The sequence below is a fragment of the Triturus cristatus genome, chromosome 6, assembly GCF_964204655.1.
Source record: "Triturus cristatus chromosome 6, aTriCri1.1, whole genome shotgun sequence".
Taxonomy (NCBI): domain Eukaryota; kingdom Metazoa; phylum Chordata; class Amphibia; order Caudata; family Salamandridae; genus Triturus; species Triturus cristatus.
In genome coordinates, this window is record NC_140589.1 from 1,062,618,415 (window position 1) to 1,062,640,498 (window position 22,084).

The 22,084-nt window shown below is 45.4% G+C and overlaps 1 protein-coding gene across 1 annotated transcript in view; it reads left to right on the top strand.

Annotated features, from left to right (window-relative positions):
* The window catches only part of ARG1 (arginase 1), a 189,098-nt gene that overhangs the window by 117,206 nt on the left and 49,808 nt on the right, over positions 1-22,084 (top strand). Inside the window, 2 exon segments of the mRNA XM_085611897.1 lie at positions 10,892-11,051; positions 13,261-13,355. Coding sequence (XP_085468023.1) covers positions 10,892-11,051; positions 13,261-13,355 — 255 coding nt within the window.

The following is a 22,084-nucleotide window of genomic DNA, read 5'->3' on the forward strand; positions in this document are numbered from 1 at the left end:
CTTCCCGACAAGAGCCTACCTCCAAGAAGCCCTGCAGTGGGGGGCACAAAAGAGACGGCGGAAAACTAAAGAGCTCGACCCAGATTGAGATCGCTGGACCGGGCGGAAGAAGAACCCAGATCTCCTCCGTCATAGCCAATACCCTACAACCTGCTGTGGCTCACATAAATGTATCTGTATCCATATGGATAATCAGTGGTTCACCCCTGCACACCGACGCCTTATTGGATTCCGGGGCCACCGGGAACTATATGGATATAGCTTACGCTCAGAAAATAGGACTCACCAGCGTGAGAAAAGAGAAACCTGAATGTGTAAAGGCTGTCGATGGCTCCGTGTTAACCTCAGGACCAGTTACCTCACATACACCACCCTTACTAATGCAATTCGGGGAGAACCATCTAGAATGCATCCAGTTCGACCTCATTGATGCCCCGCAATTCTGTCTCATTTTGGGCATGCCCTGGCTAACTCTGCATGATCCTGAAGTCCGGTGGGCAGCCCGCACAGTTACCATGAACTCACAATATTGTAAAGAACTATTGGCAATAAAAAGGGCCTGTGAAGAGTGGCGACACTATCTATTGGGGGCTCACCATACGTTCGAAATCTATACAGACCATCGAAACCTGCTCTTTTTAAAAACAGCGAAAGCCCTAACCCCTCGCCAATTAAGATGGACTCTTTTCTTCTCAGACTTTGATTTCATTATCAAATACCGGCCTGGACCCCAAAACGGAAAAGCGGACGTCCTCTCCCGTCTTCCTATCGAGGAGGTGGACTTAGAGGAAGCAATCACGGAAACACCGTTTATTTTGGGAGATGGAGTAGTGGAGACATCCACCATTGCAGTAATCACAGCAGACCGATTCCTGCACGAAATTCATACATCCCTGACCAAGATAGACACTCAAGCCTGGTTAGCGGATGCCCCAGAGACGAGGTCGGAAAATGACGGTCTGCTGTTTGTTCAACACGCTCTGTATATCCCCACGACAGAATTACAAGAACAGGTGATGTCATGGGCTCATGATACGGTCTTGGGAGGTCATATGGGAATACAGAAAACAACAAAAGGGATAGAACGTTCCTTCTGGTGGCCAACGTTAAAAGCGGATACTAAAGAATACGTAAAAACCTGTGCAGTATGTGCTCAGGGCAAGGCAGTGCATACGAAACCCACAGGACAGTTACGACCCATCCCGATTCCTCCACGCCCATGGCATACCATATCTATGGATTTTATCGTGGAAATGCCCCCTTGTCAGGGATATACGACGATACTAGTGATTGTGGACCACCTGACCAAAATGGGACACTTTATCCCCCTAGAAAAGCTCCCTACGTCTTCCGAAGTGGCTAAATTGATGCTCCAACATGTAGTACGAGCCCATGGACTTCCCAGTGCGATCATAACAGACCGAGGAACACAGTTCACCTCCCGCTTCTGGAAAGCGATCTGTGCGTCGATGAATGTAGAAGCCAAACTTTCGACCAGTTACCACCCCCAAACAGACGGCAAGACTGAGCGCTTAAACCAAACTTTAGAGCAGTACCTTCGCTGTTTTACCATGCAGAATGCCACGGAGTGGGTAGAGCTCTTATGGACAGCGGAATTCTCATATAATAATACCGATCACTCTACATTGGGATGCTCTCCGTTCTTTTGCTTATTTGGACACCATCCAAACATGCTCCCTTTCGAGTGGCCCATAGAATCACCCCTTCCAAGCATCCAAGAACACCATGCTCATCTCCGGGCAATCCTCATAGAGGCAAGGAACAACCTAAGGAAGGCCCAAGCAGCTCACAAACGATTTGCAGACAGGAAAAGAACCAAAGAACCTGAATATAAAATTGGGGATAAGGTCTGGCTAGCTACAAAACACATACATTTGAAAGGCATCGACAAACTAAAACCCAAATACATAGGCCCATACAGTATTGAAGAAGTCATCAATCCTGTAGCAGTAAGATTGGCATTGCCCCCTTCTTGGCGAATACACCCAGTTTTCCATGTCTCCCTTCTCCAACCCTGTGCACCCAACATCCGAGTTCTAGATCAACCCCCTCCAATTGTTGTAGATGGGCAGGAGGAATATGAAGTAAACAGGTTATTGGATTCCCGATTGATTCGGGGACGGGTACAATATCTAGTAGATTGGAAAGGATTTGGGGTGGAGGACAGAACATGGGAACCAGAGCAGAATCTCCATTGCCCCGAGTTAATAGAACAATTCCACGAAAACAATCCAGGAAAACCTGGACGACCGCCGAGACGGCGTTCCTTCAGGAGGGGTTCTGTCACGATTCCACACATCCCTATCATCAGCCTAGTGAGTAACCACCCCCGCACCCCCTTTCAGGTACGAATGCACGAGAATGAATGGAGAAAGGGGCTGCGGCACTACAACTCCCAGAATGCCAAGGGACGGGACTTCTCCCAGTTGATTGGCAGCCACAGATTCAAACGACCTTATAAGCACCTCCTATACAGGAAGAAGGTGCTTGACAATCGTTTTGCCTTCCTGAGACGTGGCGGACGCTTTCCTTCCCGCGGAGGAATCCAGAATCACCGCCACTGCAATTTCCTCGAGTTACCTCTCGGTACTCCGACGCGACGTTCCTGAGACTTCGCTCTTGACACGCCGATCACCGAGGGCTGCGGAGAATCCTTTACCGCGCACACGCAAGTACTTGCTCTCTGAGAGTGTGCAATGACGTCCTTGTAGACAACTGTTTTCTTCATGATATCCAGCGATAGTTGTCATTTCCCGCTCTGAGGTCCCGGAAAGCCTGTATTCCCTCAGACAGAGACTCGTTTTAGCGGAGGCTTCCAGAAACTACCCTTCTCCTCCGCTGCTTGCTCCTCCTCTTTTTTCCCTCGTTCTCCTGCTTCCCCTGCCCAGTTGGTACAGACTTTCGTGCCCAGAGCTGGGGCGGTTTTCCCTTCGTCCTCATTGACCCTGCTGTGCTACTAACAGCTTTCTTAGAGGACCCTGACTTTTGCCAAGGAATAGGAGTTCCCAGTGGAGAGTGGACTGCCTTCCTTTTCCTTTGTGGGAATTCGGAGAGAGGATTACAAGCTGTTACTGTCTGGAGTTTGTAAGTGCCGTGGTGACAACCGAGGGAGGGGAAAGAGCATGAAGGGTGAATGAAAGACAGTATAGTGGTTTTATGCTTGTGTTCTTTCTTCTCTTCCCTTCTGTAGGGTGTTCCCATTACCCGGACCCAAGCACAGAGCAGCCTCAAGCCAGACGTTCCCCAGGCAGTGACCTTTCTTATTTTATCCCCTTCCCTTCTTCCCCGGGGTGCTGGGTTCCATAGCTGCGTTAATAGCACTGTGGGGCTTATCATTTCGGAGAGCTGGGAGGATTCTCAACACTCCATCGTTCCTGCTGGCTGCGGTTAAACGGTTAGTGGTGTCTAACTCTGTCCGTCATCACTAACCTTCGTGACACACACACATTGGCATACAAATCAAGCCACAACACAGTTGGAGACAAGTGAAAGTGCGGGTAACTTTATCAACAGGTGCGAGTCAGAACGGCCAAGAGAAGTGCCACGATATGCAGACAAATGCAGCAGCATGTCTGAATGAGGAACGTAGGAAAGCGTCCATGTCCACCTTGAGGGAGCCCCTCACCAACACAAGTTAGTGCCAACCCGCGTTGGTTGTCCGCGCCTAGAACATGAGTCCTGGCCAATGCAGCCATGTCCACTGTCATCTTGGGACATGTGACCATATCCACAACATGCAACCATGTGTCGGGACACGTGCAATGGCTCACATCCAGTTTTGACTGCAGGTACCTTGTCACTCGTCCATGAACGTGAGTGCAGCTGCGTAGGCCAACATCTCCAATGAGCGATCGTCGTCCGCCACATCTGACATGTCGCCGATGTAATCCATCAGCTGACCCGGAGAGATGTGCTGACTCCAACCACTGGACCCAATGTACACCAAAGCCCAATCGGGTAGTGGCTCAATGTGCTCACTGCACACTACGACTCGTGCAATCTCCCAGGTCCAGTTTCCAGCCTGCATGCCAAACATCCATGCATGCCATAAGCGGTCATCCTGGTGACACTCCTGGTCATGGGCCAACAGGGGGCGTACACACACGTCATAATCCAGGTCAGCTACCGTTACGTTGGAGAGGCAGACATCCATGGACCACTTGAATATGCACGAGCGACAATGCAACACAGGCTGCAAGCAGGTGACGTGTGCAAGGCGGAAGCTCAGCCAGTAACTGATTTGCAGCACTGCCAATGCCAGTGCCCCCAGTACATGCAGCAGACGTGCACGGTACAGCTCCACGTGACTGGAGTCGAGCAGGTGTCCGCAATGGTCTGCCTTTGCGTCAGTGGCTCTGTTTGAGGCGGCACTGGCTTGCCCTGAGACAGTCAGGTGGATGAAATGGCACAGCTCGGTGCAATGAGCAGTGTCTGTGTGCAACGGGTGCAGGCCTTAGGTGGGGTGGGAGTACATGTGAAGGCCATTTCACGCACGCCAACTACGACCAAGGACTACTGCGTGTGGGATATGTACACGTTGGTCTCACGTCGGGCAGTGCGTAGTGTGTGAGTAGCAAGCAAATGCTATCGTATCTGTCAGGGGGTGCTGGACACATGCAAATTCCTGCTCGGAGCTGCAGATGTGCTACCGCCTGATAGTACAGACAAAGGACATTTCAACCCTACAGTAACTTCAACAGCTGCATGCATACCGGAGACGTACAGAGGCCGGTCGTGGGTGTGGTGGGACATCTGCGACCCTGGAATTCATGGATGATATGCCCAGCACAATGCACATGAGCGGGCTCACTGTGTGTCACGTTGCCACACAGCTGCTCCTCCCTGCCACGGGCACCCACACTTGTGTGCGCTGCACGGTTGCATCACGTGCACTCCTACGGGACACCATTCTAATGTGTGTCCGCGCATGTCCAGCGCCATGCCAACAATACCGTGACGCTGGCCTTTGAAGGTGTGCGCCCACTTGGGTGTAGGCCAATGGTCCGGACAGGGCAGACACAGGTGTTCAGCCCATGGCTGTCTGGAATCGCGCTGCGAATGAGGCCAGACAACAGACTCATGCATCCGCAAGACTGATACACATGACACCTGGAATGCATGTGCCAAGAACCCGAGCGTCCTCGCGCTCCTACTATCCCTGTCCCTGCAGGCCCGCCCTCCTGGTACATGCCACATTGCAACATCGTGTACTGTGGCCCTGGTGGTGACAACACCCCAAAACAGAGACACACCGTACTTCATGCACTGGCCCAGGTCCGGACCACGCCCTGCCCCCCCACCGAACCAGCACACGCAGCCTGTGCATTCAGGGGAGCAGGTGCAGGGCTACATGTCCAGGGTCACTGCCAACGCTGAGGTGACATGGCAACATTCGCAGAAGACAGCACACTGTGATGTTGCAGGGCCCGTGCCCATCATGCTGACATAATGAACACACAGACACACTTGCTCAGATGGAGAAAATGGCTATGGGCACGTGTGCACGGCCACATTTATTATCAGGCACACTTACCGAGTGACACCTGTGTTGGATATGTGTGGTTTGTGTGCACATCAGCTGGCAAGGACTGCCTGGTGCAGTCAGAAACCGACAACAGTGTACATCGTAAAGGACACAACCATTCAACCATAAAGGCCCCCTGATTTGTGCTGCACAGAGTTAGTAACCCCGGATGCACTGCGTCCTGCACGGGCCTGTCGCCACGGGCCGCTGACTTGCGGTGCACTGGGGCACAGTCACGGGTGCAGAGCAGGTTCACGGGATGACAAGGGGTCTTGTCGCGGAGTGTATCGATGGGCAGTGGAAGGTGTACTCCCAGGGCAGGATTCAGAGTGCAGGCCCACACTTATACAGTTACCATGGTGGAGATGAATGGAACAGACACATGTCGGACACCGAGTGCGGTCCAGCAGGAAGAAGAAGATGCAGAAAACCACCAGGCCATGGGCTCTGATGCCACCAAGGTCCAACCAGATGGTGCCCATGACTCATTGCGCACAGAGTTAGTGGCACCAGTGCTGTTAGGGGATGCCTCCTGCGATGAGGCGTGTCCAATGGTGTGGAGTCCTCCACATCTTACCCTAGACACAGGTCCACATGTGTGACCTAATGGACCGCAGTGTAGGCCTGAGGCAGCGGTCAGCACGGGCCATTCACCGAGTGTCGCCGGCATAGGTTGGATGGCCCCACCGGCCTGCGTCGTTCAGGTTCAGTGGCACCACGGGACGCGGACTTGCGATGAACAGGGTTGATGGCACCAGGTCAGTTGTTGATAGTGTTCGGTCATCTCCGTGACTGTGACCCAGCTTTCGTCTGGACTGAGCCGCATCTTCCTCTTACTCCTCGACCACTGGTGAGGACTCTGCCATTCGTGATTCGCAACTAGGAGCTGGATGTGGGACCTACTGGTCTGCAGGGTAGTCCTGGTCCCTCATCCACGTGTCCCCAGCTGTCGTTGAACAGGGTTAGTGGCACCACGTGTCGCCGGCTGGCGTTGAACAGGATTAGTGGCACCACGTGTCGCCGGCTGGCGTTGAACAGGGTTAGTGGCACCACGAATCGCAAGATGCCCATATGGAACTATGCCTCACTGATCGGGGGTGTCTGTTGCTGTGGCCGTTGCCCCGGCTTTGGGGTCACTGCCATTCAGGACTCAGGACACAGTTTCACATATGGGACCTACTGGGCCGAAGATGACGCCAGTGTAGTATGTGAATGAGGATGGAGTAATGTGGACCAGCGTCGGAGGGCCAGCGATAGTCTGAGAGGCTGCCAGGGTCGCAGCTCTCGGGCTTGGAGCTTGCGCCTGCACATGGTGAGCCCTCCGTGACACACGCCGGTGTTGGCAGGTGATCAGTGTGGTCTGGCTGCGCAGTGGCGGGCCTGACGGGTTCAGGGTCCAGCAGGCCGGGGTACGGCAGGCGCACAGGATCGCAGGCAACTCCGCTCACGTGGCTGCCATTGGCCTTGTGGTGTGGTGAGAGGCGCCACCCTGGCAGAGACGTTGGGCTTTCCGAAAGAGGACCACCCCCAGGGCTACGTGCTTTTTATTCACACCCCTACGCTGGCCCGGCGTACGCCGGGCCATCCCACTCCGTGCACGCTTACGGGGGGGACGTAACAGGCAACATTTCTGCGAACTCCCCCACTGGCCGGAGTGACATGGTTGCGTCAACTCTACACTCCATACACTAGAGGTTTTTGACGCCGTGGATATGGGTGTGTTCTGCATACTGCAGTCGGTCCAGCACATCTCCGCCACACTTGGCATTGTGTACTTTCCCAATCATGGTTCTCCTGCCTCCTTCACACATGCCTGGTTGCCACCTCTCCCCACATTCGGCTAGTGTGTGGCTGAGGTGCCATGCTGTTGATGGCTCATGCGCAGGGCTTGCCCAGGTTACCATTGTGAGTTGTTCTGTCGTGTCTGGTGGGTGGGCATGTTGTTTTGCATGTTGGTTGTGAATTTGTGACATGTGCATTGCCAGGGTTGTGAGTTGCATGGTTGAGGAGTTGAGGTGAGTGGGGTGTTCATTTGGAACTTGCCAAGGGGTTATGCATTTCCCTTGGTGCCATCCTGGGAACGCTGGTTGCTGATGGACTGTTGGAGGATGGAGGAATCATGCACACTGGCTGGGTATTTGGAGGCGACATTGGTGGAGGTTCCACGGTGTTCGGTTGTTGCCTGCACATTGATGTGAGACGTGTGCTTTCTGTTGCGGTGATTGTGTGCTGTGTCGGCAGGGGGCACAGGTATGACATGTGTGCTGTGGATTGCCCCTAACACATGCATGCAGCCAGCTATGGTGTATGGTTCCTGCTTGGTGTTCAGCGGATCCTGCGCATTGTGTTGGACGTATAGGGACTGCGGTCCCAGGCTGTGGTGATGTCCAGGAAAGGTGTGAGGCACTTGGATGTGGCTGGCTGTGTGACTCCTCCGATTCTGGCGGGTGTTGGTTGGGGGGAACCAGGGGCCAACAGGTGCAGCACAGCCAGCAGCTTTGTGTGGGGTGGGATGTTGTTTGTCCGCTGTGTTGGTTCTGTCGGCCTGTTGGGCGTTGTTGGTCAAGATGCATAGGATGGTTGTCCTTTTGGGCCTGTAGTGGGCAATGACATTGTCAGGTGTTGGGTCTGTGAGGCTGGTGCGTTTCCTGGGGGTCCGCTGTCTTTGACTGCGCTGCCTCTGTGGTGGTCGGGGGGGGGGGGGTTGTTCCGGGTGGGAGTTGGGATCCTGGTGGTGGGTGTTGTGGCCCTCTTGGGTGTCCGGGCCGCATGACCAGTGGCTCCATGGCATCTGTTGCCCTTCTGATGTGACTGTGGGCTGTGCTCCCTTTTGCGGTGCAGGCTGTGGTCCGACTTTGCACCAGGTCAGAGCAGGTGTTATTTTCCTGCTGCTAACGCGCCTTATCGCCTGTTTTGTGTTCTTTATCGCAGTTTTGTCTGGTCGTTGTGAATGTTGTGGAGTGGTGTTGTCGCGGATTTTGGCACGGGAGCGCCTACTCTGTATCACATTAGCGATAGTTGTGGGGGTCTTCTGTGGCGATGTTTTTTGCGGCTGCTATCGCGGTTGAGCTGTTGCTGTGGGCAGTTAACCCCAGCTTGTGAATGGGGAGATAAATTTATTGCAACTTTGGGTGCGATAAAGTGCCGTTGACTCCGCGATAGCTCCTTGAGAATATGCCCCACATTTTATTGCATTTGCAGTTGGCATATGTTATAACATACACATATCAGAGCATCACTTCCATTGAGGTTACTTCCTGTGATTCCCCGTGGAATGTCACGATTCGTGACGTCGTGTGCTTTGATAGCACACGTCATGATGTCACTTGCATACTGCCTGACTTGGTCTGTCCCCCCACTTCTTTTTCAGGACTTATGCCCTGCATACAGATTAGATATTCTGAGTATGTCTAAATGTATCTCCATTCATCATATTTCGCTCCTGTTCTTTCGAAGTCACCATGCTATTTATGACTTCTCTGTAATGGTTCGAATCGAATTGGTGGCCATGTTACTGAAGAAGGTTAATTTACGGTGAGGTAGAATTCTGCTGCAGGTGCCAACTTAATATTGTCAGGCAGATTCCAGCACCAGGACCTCTTCGTTGCCGACTTTAGAAAATGACAGCCCTCTTTTCTTCTAGCTGTACTAGCTGGTGTGTGACTACAGAGGAAACCTCACGCACTCCTTACTCCAAAAGAGTTTTTTTTTTAATGTATTTTTATTGACTTTCCACAGCAAATATCCAGACATCAAATTGCGAGGTATTGACATTCTCGTGCCGAGCACTGGTTACATAGAATTACAGCAAGCCAAAGGAATACACTACCTAGGAGAGGACTTCAATTTCAGTGTACTCCAAAATAGTTATATTGTCATCAAATGTCATCACGGGCCATGCCTCAGCAATATTGCAACTCACTGTGAAGTACATTGGAGTTTTAGATTTAATATGTGCTTTCAAAATAGCTCTTAAATGCAGTCTTAAAGAAAGGCTTATAGATGTGGAACAGCAGCACGTTGTATTTTTGTTCGACTTGGCAACTATATGCTACATGTTATCTCTAAGTTTCTAAGGGGCATATGTATCAACATCTCCATTTGCGATTCTCAAATAGCGATTTTTTGAGAATCGCTATTTGAGAATTGCAAAACGGGATGTATTTAAAAAATTGCCCAACTTTTGCGATTTCTTAAAATTCCTTAATTGCGATTAGCAAATTGCGAAATCGCAATTAAGGAATACCTTCCCATTCATTCCTATGGGCCAGGAGGCCCATAGCAATGAATGGGAAGTCCTTCTCAATTTGCGATTCACTATTTGCTAATCGCAAATTGAGAATAATTTCAAAGGTGCAAGGGTGTCATGATGACACCCTGATGCACCTCTGAAATCATCATCTGTGCACATATGGCGCACATGCATGCCCTAAGGGCATGTATGCGCACCACATGGCACTTTGAAATATGCAAAAAAGTGCATATTTCAAAGAAATCGCAATTTACCACCAACTTGAAGTTGGTGGTAATTTGCGATTTCTTAAGGAGAAATCGCACAACTTGGGTGCGTGTTACATTGCATTTAAGAAATCGCAATTTGCAATTTCTTAAATGCTTACGCAAACTTAAGAAATCGCAAATTTAGCGATTCCTTAAGATTGCGAGGCTGAAATGCCTCATACATCTCCTTTTGCAATTTTTTATTCGCAAACGCTGTTTTTTTGCGATTCGCAGCGTTTGCGAATACAAAATCGGTTGATACATATGCCCCTAAATCCCTGCACATTGAATTGGCAGCAAGGGAACTGTCGCAGCTACTACATCCAATGTGTCGAAAAGTGAAAGTTAATGGTAAAACAGCTTGCAATTTGTTGCAAAATGGGTATGTTAAGGGTGCAAGAGATGGGTCGGCTCACTTGCTTTCCCAAAGGCACAGAAGTGGCTGTTGGCACCGAGGGACTCGCTTGCTGCTCTCTGGGTTTCAGCAGTGCAGGGCATCACTAGTTTGGTGTAGGGGCAGCGCACAATGCAGGCGCTGTCCGGAGCACATGAAGGGACCCCTGTCCATCCTCTTGTTGCAGTCTCCATAGTGCTGCACACATTGGTGTTATCTCATTAATATCCACGAGGAGGCCCATGAGTGCCTCATTTCAAAGACCGCCATCTTCTCTTTTCTGCATTAGTACATTCAGTTCAGGGCAAAGCACGGTTCTGGTAGCAATGGAGCACGCGGCACTATGTATCCTCAGGTCAGTTGACAAACCTGGCAGAACACACTGTATGAAATCCAGATGTTGAAATGCCCCCCAGTTTGTAAAAACATTTGTTATCTTTTTGTCTATTTAGCCTGGCAGTTGGCACAATCGCTGGTCATGCGAAGGTTCACCCTGATCTATGTGTGGTTTGGGTGGATGCCCATTCCGATATCAACACTCCATGTACATCTGAGAGTGGAAATCTTCATGGACAGCCTGTCGCTTTCCTTATAAAAGAACTGAAAGACCAGGTAAATGATTCGCCGGCATGACATTGATTGAACGTGTGGCCATTGGAACTAAGGATACTCTTTCGTACTATTTGACATGTTCCATGTGATTTTGTGTGTGTTCTATCAAGAAGAAGAGGAGCCGATGCCCTCCATCGGCTCCCCACTGAAGCGCGGGCGCAATCCAAAACTGCTTGCATTACCTACAGAGTGCTGCACTCCTCCTCAACCTCTTAGCTAAACAAGAAACCAAAAATCTCCAGAGCAAATAGGGGCTCCAAAAATGCCCTATCCCTGCTACTGGAACCTCCCCACGTTCAGCCGAGAATGATACAAGAACCAGTCTTTCTCTGGAAGTGCCGCTAGAATCTCAAACTCTCTGCCTCCCTCCCTACATCTAACCACCTAACTAGCAACTTTCAAAAGGACCTCAAGCTCCGCCTTTTTGACAGACATATTGGTTAAATTCACCCTCAATCTAGCTATCGTACTCCCTCCACTATAATCTGACCTGCCCTTGTTTTACAACCCAACCACCTAAATCAATTTACTGTGTATCTCCCCTGCTCATTTGCTGAACTATTTCTTGTGATAACTCCTGCACTCATGCACCATTGTTAAGGTACAAGATTAATTATTAGTATTGTAACCCGATATAATCCTTGTATCCTGCTTGTTGTAAAGCGCTCTGATGCCTTCGGGCTATGCTCACACTATATAAAATTACATAAATAATAAATAAATGTTCAGGTCATGCAGCCATGCACTTTGCATGTGCAAGTGGCTGGCTGCATAAGCTGAATTTTTCTGGGCTGACTATTTCACAGCCCTGTGAGCGTGACCTCCTTAGCTGGGCTTGGAGTTCCTGTCCCTCATGATGAGGGGGGACATCACAGATAGACTCGGACCTGGGTGCTTCGGTTTTAATCCTTATAGTGTCCAGGTCAGACTGTCCATCAGTGACGCCTTGTCACAGAGTGGGATGTGGTCATCAGTCTCATTGACCCCACCTTTTGATGAGTAAGGATCCGCTGCCTCCTCTCATTGGCTGTCCCATAACATGGTCAGCCAATGAGAGGAGATAGCAGTCCCAATCCTCTAGGAACCACCAAAATTCTCTCGGGCCACCCAAGAGCACCACTTCTGCCCAATAGGCTTTAAAAAAATAAATAATTGGTGCTTGTGTGTGTGCATGTATGAATATATATGTATTTATTTGTACACACTGTAAATGGGTGTGTGTATGTGTGTGTCAATGGTGTATGTATGTGTGCGTGCTTATGAACGAATGAGTGAGTGTGCATTTAGATGAGCGAGGGAGAGTACGTATGTTAGTGTGTGTGACCCGCCCACCCCTCTTCTCAGATTGCCACTGGTCATGTTGTTGCTCAAATGCATGCCTGTACAACTAGACTAATTTGAAGTATGTGTCTGGTAAACCCTGACATGAGCCACAATGAAGAGGCTAAATGTGACATTCTAAGGCTCACTTAGGGGACTGCTCCAACATGGCAGTTGCCCCCCCCCCCCAATAAGTGAGAGTTGACAAGGTAGAGACAATTGTTCCGTGTTAAACGTTGGTACAAAATGAATAAGCATTTAAAAGTTTGCTTACTTCAGTTTCAATCTGCAGAGTATTTCCTGATCATCTGTATAAAGGGTAAACATCCTTTACATCGCGGTGATTACACCGCAATGCATTTAGAACGCTGCCATTACAACGCAAGCGTTACATCGACTTGCACTGGAGGGCGCTATAACCTAAGGAATAGTAAGATTTACTATTCCAACACCTTCCCTACTGTACGTAGACTGGTGTTGGAATAGTAAATCTTACTACTCCTAAGTCCAGCGCCCTCCAGCGCAATTCATTGTAACGACTTGCGTTGTAAAAACTGCGATGTTACATACCGCGATCATTTTGATCGCGTTGTAGCATCACATATTCGTATAAAGCATCACATCTTTTCTGCTATGATTAATCACAGCTTCTACACTTAACACATGTTGCCCAAAAGTTGCCGAATTACTTACTCTGGTTGTGTTTATATCTGGATATCAACCAAAATTATAATATTCGGAAAACTGCTACCTTTATAAAGAGCAATTTAAATAAGTGGATCCAAAGTTAGTGGTTAGCATAGTAATACAGAGCGCACAATAACATAGAGCACACACGTATCTCAGAGCTCAACATCTCTGTGGGACTAATTCTTGCCATTATGTTTAGATGCCTGATGTTCCAGGATTCTCTTGGGTGAAGCCATGCCTGTCTGCTAAAGACATTGTATACATTGGACTTCGAGACGTGGACCCCGGTGAACAGTGAGTAAATCCTCTTTGTTTTTGCATGTACCCCTGACGTGAAATAAATATTAACTTACCCAAATAAGTCTCTGCAATTACCAGTTGCGAATGAACTAGGAAATACAACGCAATGTCATTTTTGAGTATGTTCAAAAAATCGAAAAACACAGACTAACCGGGAAACCCACTATGGATTTTTAGAAGATTTTTCACTTTTTCCAATCCCAAAGAGAAATGTTGTGCTATAATCAATGTATAGAGTGATGATTTTGATTTCACTCTTTGGGCCTGATTACGAGTGTGACGGTATTACAAGTTTACCATAATGCAGATGGTGTGGCTGCGGAGATCTTGCAGCGGGGTGACTAGTTTTCCATATGTATCAATGCCTGTGTGAACATTTCGACTGCATATGTGTCGAATGCACACATAAGGATGATGTATGTGGAAAAATAACAGCTACCCATTGCCGGAGTCTGGCCCATATGTGGGCAATCCAGGCAATTGGTATATGGTACAAATTAGACTCAAATTTATATCGCTGCAAACACGGTTGTAATCCTTGGAGTGAAGATGCTGCTGTGAAGGGGGGACCTGAAGAAAGGGATCCACGTCGAACACTGGCCAAAATAACATTAAATGGGTGAGTACGCACCTCAAATCCTTCGGTTTTGCCAATTTGAAGCTGGCTGTCCCACAGCCATGGTCATCTTGCCGGAAAGCCAACTCGTAATGCGGATGTTGGTGAATCTCCTCTGTGCAGTCCTATGGCAGCTGCTTTTTTCCAGACCCCTGCAGTCGGCAGTGCGCTGGCAGTGTAGGCGGTTCAGCACTGGTCTTTGCAATAGGAGTCCTTCCATCTCGTAATACGGCAGGCGGACTGCGACCGCGGATACGGCAGTTCACAGACCGCCAAACTTGTAATAAGGCTCTTAGTAATTACTATAGCAAAACAAACTTCAGTAATGCTATTAATTCTTATTTTAGTAGCTGAGCTAATCAGAGATATTAAAATGCAAGGAAGAATACTGCTTGAGGGGTAGCAATATTTTATCCATGTTCTACATGCCTATAAGTCACAATTACCATTAGCATACTGTCATGTCTCAAACTTTAACATTGATAAAATAGATGTTCGAAGGAATTGAAATAAGGTGAGGCATTTTTTTTTGTGATAAAAGCTTGTCACAACAATACTAACGAATCGCTCAAAATCCTGTACCTCCTTTGCTACATTATACTACTGTTACATGTTTGAATAGGTGCTTTCTACACGTTCATTGTCACTTGGTGATTCATTCTCACTCTCAGTGGCCCACGTCATTTAACATCACTACCTATAATTAACAAAATATGCAGACACCACCGATGTTTACCATAACTGTGGGTGCAAGTTTGGGAGCAATGTCAAAATCTCAGAATGTTGGCATGTAGTACTCGGCAACAACAGAAATGCATTCCTTTTTAGGTGGCTAAGAACCTTTAAAATCAACCCATGACATGCTGTTCTGCTTGCAGCTCCTATCCTTCCTACATGTTAAGGGGTAGTTGAGGGAAAAAAAATCTAATTCAAGATGTACAGGCAGAACTCCACCATTCTATTGCCCCTCTCATCCCCCCCCCCCCCCACACTGAGTGAATGTAACAAAATGAGTTGTAAAGGTTCATTTAAAAGTCTATAACTTAATGTTTTTGGGCCATTGGGAATGTAATCCAAAACTTTTAAAGAATACTAATTCAGGAATCCAGAGCGCCTCTAAACTTGTTGCACAGAATGTTGAATTAAAATAATTGTGCATAAATTAAAAATATTGTGCACCATTCACAAGGCATTCTGGCCCATGTGCAAAGTTTATCTACAAAACTTGACATTCACCCGAAATTCCTGGAATTATAACATTGCGCCTCTCAGTGTAATTACACACCATTCACAGTAGAAAATTTACAATGAATGGTGCAAAATGATAGGGAACGTACGGGAACGCTAGAATGCAAGTAGCTGTTGTTTGTGCTGCTTTTATTTAAATGCATTCTAAGGCCAAAAAGTGTAATTACATGTGTTTTTGTGTAATTTTGCCATAATTTTGTGTAATCCCATGAATTACATGAAAGTAAATACCGCACATTCAGCACACCCCAAATATCTTGTTCATTTGCAGCAAGTGGGAGTCCAAGCCCAAAACGTGTGTGTCAGACACCATCTCTAAAACGGTTTTGACCAGTCACTGAGAGCGTGAATGGAATTAAAATCATTAATGCAAAATACAAAGTGATGGCTTGGAGGACTAAATGAGTCATAAAAAAAAGAGACAGAGTTAAAACTCATTGAGCCACAGATACAAAGCGATAAAACTTCTGTTATCCTAGAAACTCTATCGTGGCAACCAGCAGAGGAGGCCACAGCCAAAGCGATCCACTGTTTCTATAATATTATATGACAAAACATTGTCTACAAACATACTGCGATACAAGAATATTGTGTCAAAAATATTGTCAACAAAAATATCAAGTTTACCTACTTTCAAAATATTGTGTGCAAAATATAGCGGAACAGAATATTGTTAAAACAGTAATATATATATATATATATCATTATATACTTATTTAAATAATAAACTACAAAATAATATACATAAAAATAAATTCTTTTAATCTTTAATATAAAAAAGAAATATATGTCTATACTTTAAAAAAAATTAAACAATTAAAAAAATGACATTCCAAATATTAACAATAATTTAGAAATTAAAAACATATATACCTAACACATTCTCAAACTTAACTTAATAATGTAATTAGTACTCAACCAACAAAGATACAATTTAAATACATTAATATTTTCTTTTAAATAATTTAAACATAATAAAAATAAAATATCAAAAAAGAATCCTAAATCAACAACACAAAAAAAATTGCTGGACTTTGAGGGTGTCAGATTTACTCAACATAAGCAAAAGCAGGGCATTTGTTGGACTTTAGAGTGGCTTGATTCGCTACTCACACTTCAACTTATGCAAAAGCAGGGAAAATGTTGCACATTGAAAGGGTTACATTTACCATTCACACTCCTATCATATCAACAGTATGGAAAGTGTTGGACTTTGATGAGGTTAGTTTTACTACTTGTTGGAAGGCCGTTTCTGCAGGGTCACCCCCAAATATTTTTACTTCACTCCTCAGTTATTACTGAACCTATTTTAGTTGGCCTTATGACTGTGCACTTTACCACTGCTAACCAGTGCTAAAGTGCTTGTGCTCTCTGCTCAAACATGGTAACACTGGGGTAGTAGGTAAACACCTATGAGGGGCTGTACAATTTGATCGCCAGAAAGCACAAGTTCAGTCACTGTTTTCCAGAGCTAACACCTGGAGGGCTGCAAGCTCACTCACCCCAGGGAGCTTGCAAAGGAGGCAGACCTCAGGCTGAGTACCAGAGTGTCTGGGGAGGTATTGTGATTGTAAAGTGAACCTAAGGAGGTTGGCTCAAGTTTCTCCCAACAAAGTGAGGGGGAGGTAAACAGTGACCCAGCCAGGCCCCAGTATGGTTTGGGGGCACAGGTCCCTATGTCCCTTCTAAACGTAGGAGGGGAGGGTTGGATGGGCGGAGACCCAGGGCACCCTTTTTTCAACCAGGTGCTTGGATTGCTCCCAGTTGGGGCACAAGCTAAAGGATCTGGTTTGTACCAAGAGACCATCTACTGGTGGTAGTGATAGAGATCAGGGTGTGTACAATATTCCCACTACCACGAATAAAGTAATCTCACAGTTACACGCACATGCATACATCATACGCTAGGGCCCATTTCACTAACATACGCTCAAATACTCTACCAGCAATAAACCTGTGGAAGGGAAACACTCCTAAACACCCTGCATCTATACCGAGGTCGATAAGACCTGGTTTTTGTGACTGTCCTTAAGCATAATCTATACAATATATATACAACAATAGTCAATAATGCAAACCCAATAATTGACAAGAAAGAATATCCAACACCATGTTTAAAATTATATTGCTTTATCTAAAATTAGTCAAAGAAAATCAATCAGAGTAAATCATTTCTCATAGTTACCTATTCTAGCTAAATGTCAGAATGGGTCAGGACAAGTCTCTCGGTAAATGTCTCTCAAGACGAAGTCCCTTCAGCATCAATCCTCAGCAACGCAGATTCGGTACGCGGCAAAGGCAAAATGGCAAGTGGCAAAGACCCTCTCTAGGCTAACATCTCTTATAGTTTCTAAACAATAGAAAGATACATTGGGAACATAGAAAAAACCATAATGTCCTCCGGACTTGCTGAGCAGAGCGAGAAGGAAAGGATGTAACATCGCTACATTTGAGAATCTCCGCTCAGGAAAAGTACACATAACGAAGACTACGGAACAGGAACCAAGAAAATAAAACATGTATCATATTATTCCTGCTTCTCCTCGGCCATCGAGCCACAGTTCAGAGCTTCTCTCTAAGGCTCCTTTGTTTCCCAAGGCTGCCAAGGACACTTTCACTTCTCTTGGAGACTTCCCAAAAACTGCTGCTGTCCTCATGGAAAGTTTTTCAAGCAAGGACCATGGTCAGTTAGCTTCAGGACCATTTCCAGCAGGGGTCTCCCTCGTCACAGTTTTCATATTATAAATCACAGCCAGGCTCACAAGTCGGCCATCTTTTCTTAGGCCAACATAGGCCTCAATAGACCATCTTAATTAAAAGAGACAAAACAACGTTACCACAGCATAGTGATTAAACAGTGTTAACCCCACTAATACCCTTATGTGTATGCATTTATCTAGCACTTGCAACATAGAAAAGCATTAATTCGGAAAGCGTTTTGTGCTCAAAAATAAACAGCACATAGCAACGTTTAAACATGAAAAACACGCACGTTATTTTTAAAACAGCATATTTATGCACACCCACGTGTAACTCTCTCTTCTCTTGTTAGGACAAACGGATTGATTAATATAAACGCACTTGCACAAGACAAATAATTAATTTTTAATTATTAATAAATCAGTACAACGAATAGACATGCCAGAGCTTCAAAAGCCCCAGAATTTTCAAACTGAAAACTCTGCTCCAGCAATCCCCCCTTTGGTGATTGTATCACCAAATAAACCCAAAAAAAAAATTAGTGAAAATTTAGTCCCATTTTAGGAGAAATCGGAAATGTCTTTTCCCCTTTACACAACATTAGACACCAGTCACTCTTTCATCATCCCTTTTTGTCTCTAAGTAAACACTCTCCCTTAATTCTTCTAGTTCAATTTCTTGAGGTTCTCTTTTCAACTTCTTGTTTTCCTTTTCTTTATTCAATTTCTTCCTCCCTCCCCTGTTTTTTACAACACACACACACCAATCGTATTATTAATAAAGCAACAATTATACAAGTTAAGGGAAACAAAATTCTACCTATAATAGTGCTACCTATTTTTGCAATAAAATCCTTAACAGCTATCATTTTATTAGCTATTTTAGTCCATAAACTCTCAGCTTCAAGTGGTACTAATTTTTCATGCAAATCAGTAATATTTTTGATATAGACCTTCAGGTCTTTGCTTTCGTCTGGAATGTAAGTGCAACAATGTTGAACTTTCAGCATTCCACAGACTCCACCCTCCTTGGCCAATAGAATATCAAGGGCAAGTCGATTTTGCATAGACATGGCACGTACGGCACTTAATTCCGTATTCACCAAAAGAAACCCTCCAGCGGTATTTGTCGATAAGCGATCAACCACTGTGGACAGTTTCCGAATTCCATAAGCATTCAAAGAAATTCCCACTGCTGGAATCAAAACCCCAAAAATATCACCCACTATTTCAGACCAAGTTTCTCTCTTAAAACGCATTAGTAAGTTAATATGTTCTACATCTGTTACCTTATCTATATGAAAAATCTTTGGAAAAACTAAGCCCACATAACATGTGCCATACCAATGGTCAGGCAACTTGTAATAAGCCTTATTCCCACAAACATAATATACTCCTGGAAAAATTGTATCTTCTCCACCTCTGAAACCCCAACCTGTTGCAATGAAGTATGTATCATGGCACTCACTAGTCCCGACAAAATATGTATCATATTGGGATTTCCTTCTTGTAATACAAAGTTTACCCTTCTGTGGTGCATCTAGAGCTAAAGTTGGACTAGCCCCATTCTTCAACTCTTTTCCCATCTCAATGTCCCAAATTCTCTCACTCACTTTATATTTTCCTGCTTTCTCATGCATGTTCAATCTCCTTTCTTCTACCATATCCAGGAAAGCTTTCTCCTCTCCTTTCAAACTGCAAGTTAAATTATTCTTAAAAATGTAATCTAATGTTAATCCTTTTTCTTCAATAAAAATCTCACCAAAAGTGTTAGCTTCTTTAGCTGGATTCAGCTCTTTGTTCATTGGCAAGTGCCCAAAAATACTATCTCTGTTAGACATCTTATAATCTACTCTCCCTAACAAATAAAAAACACTACTTAAAATACTACAGGAAATACCATATGTAGCTGGTAAATGATGATAAGTAACACCCTCTGAAACGGATGCAGGTAATTGCATACAGACGTAGCAATCCCTTACTTCCATTGTCTTCACATATTCATATAACAGTTTCGAAAAAACATTACTAGAAAAGTTATTAATTGACCTATCTTTGTGTATGTAAGTATTACTAATTCTAATTGGAACTACTTTTTGTGAATTCTTCTCTACATTTGTCACATTCTCTGTATGCATTTCAAACTCTACTTTAAAAGTTACTAATAAAACTAAAACACCCCATAGAAGCATTAATAATCCAGTACAGCAGCAGCACATCCTACACCACCTCTTAAAGAAGGCACATCTATTTCTATTATCCTCTATGTTAGCCATTTTAGTTTAGCTTCTACTACTCCACTACTGTTTGAACTTTTTCAATTTCAATTCTTCAGCAATTCTTCAGCTTTCAGTTTATCCAAATGATCTCTCCGTTCACTTGATCCAAGTGAATCCTTCCTTTATTCAGTTTGGATACTTGTCATTCTTCACTTCAATTTCTTCAACATCAAATTGTATTAGATCTCCAACATCAAAATCTTCAGTACTCGACTCTTCTCCAATGTCAGTCAAGAGTACTTTCAGAATTTCACCAGTATCTTCCTCAACCACTTCTCTCAAGATCTCTTCCGGATTATCTCGAGTCACTGCTTCTTCTTTTCCTCCTTCAGACAGTGCCACATAAGACCATTAAATTGATAGAGATCAGGGTGTGTACAATATTCCCACTACCACGAATAAAGTAATCTCACAGTTACACGCACATGCATACATCATACGCTAGGGCCCATTTCACTAACATACGCTCAAATACTCTACCAGCAATAAACCTGTGGAAGGGAAACACTCCTAAACACCCTGCATCTATACCGAGGTCGATAAGACCTGGTTTTTGTGACTGTCCTTAAGCATAATCTATACAATATATATACAACAATAGTCAATAATGCAAACCCAATAATTGACAAGAAAGAATATCCAACACCATGTTTAAAATTATATTGCTTTATCTAAAATTAGTCAAAGAAAATCAATCAGAGTAAATCATTTCTCATAGTTACCTATTCTAGCTAAATGTCAGAATGGGTCAGGACAAGTCTCTCGGTAAATGTCTCTCAAGACGAAGTCCCTTCAGCATCAATCCTCAGCAACGCAGATTCGGTACGCGGCAAAGGCAAAATGGCAAGTGGCAAAGACCCTCTCTAGGCTAACATCTCTTATAGTTTCTAAACAATAGAAAGATACATTGGGAACATAGAAAAAACCATAATGTCCGCTGGACTTGCTGAGCAGAGCGAGAAGGAAAGGATGTAACATCGCTACATTTGAGAATCTCCGCTCAGGAAAAGTACACATAACGAAGACTACGGAACAGGAACCAAGAAAATAAAACATGTATCATATTATTCCTGCTTCTCCTCGGCCATCGAGCCACAGTTCAGAGCTTCTCTCTAAGGCTCCTTTGTTTCCCAAGGCTGCCAAGGACACTTTCACTTCTCTTGGAGACTTCCCAAAAACTGCTGCTGTCCTCATGGAAAGTTTTTCAAGCAAGGACCATGGTCAGTTAGCTTCAGGACCATTTCCAGCAGGGGTCTCCCTCGTCACAGTTTTCATATTATAAATCACAGCCAGGCTCACAAGTCGGCCATCTTTTCTTAGGCCAACATAGGCCTCAATAGACCATCTTAATTAAAAGAGACAAAACAACGTTACCACAGCATAGTGATTAAACAGTGTTAACCCCACTAATACCCTTATGTGTATGCATTTATCTAGCACTTGCAACATAGAAAAGCATTAATTCGGAAAGCGTTTTGTGCTCAAAAATAAACAGCACATAGCAACGTTTAAACATGAAAAACACGCACGTTATTTTTAAAACAGCATATTTATGCACACCCACGTGTAACTCTCTCTTCTCTTGTTAGGACAAACGGATTGATTAATATAAACGCACTTGCACAAGACAAATAATTAATTTTTAATTATTAATAAATCAGTACAACGAATAGACATGCCAGAGCTTCAAAAGCCCCAGAATTTTCAAACTGAAAACTCTGCTCCAGCAGTAGCTTCACAGTGTCAGGGAAGCTGGGTGTGGCCGTCACCCAAGGCACCCCACCAATTCAATTTTCTGGGGGTACCACTCCATAGTGGGAAGGTACAGACACCTAAATGGAGGGGCAGGAGGTGGAAACAGTCCACAGTGGGAGAACAAGT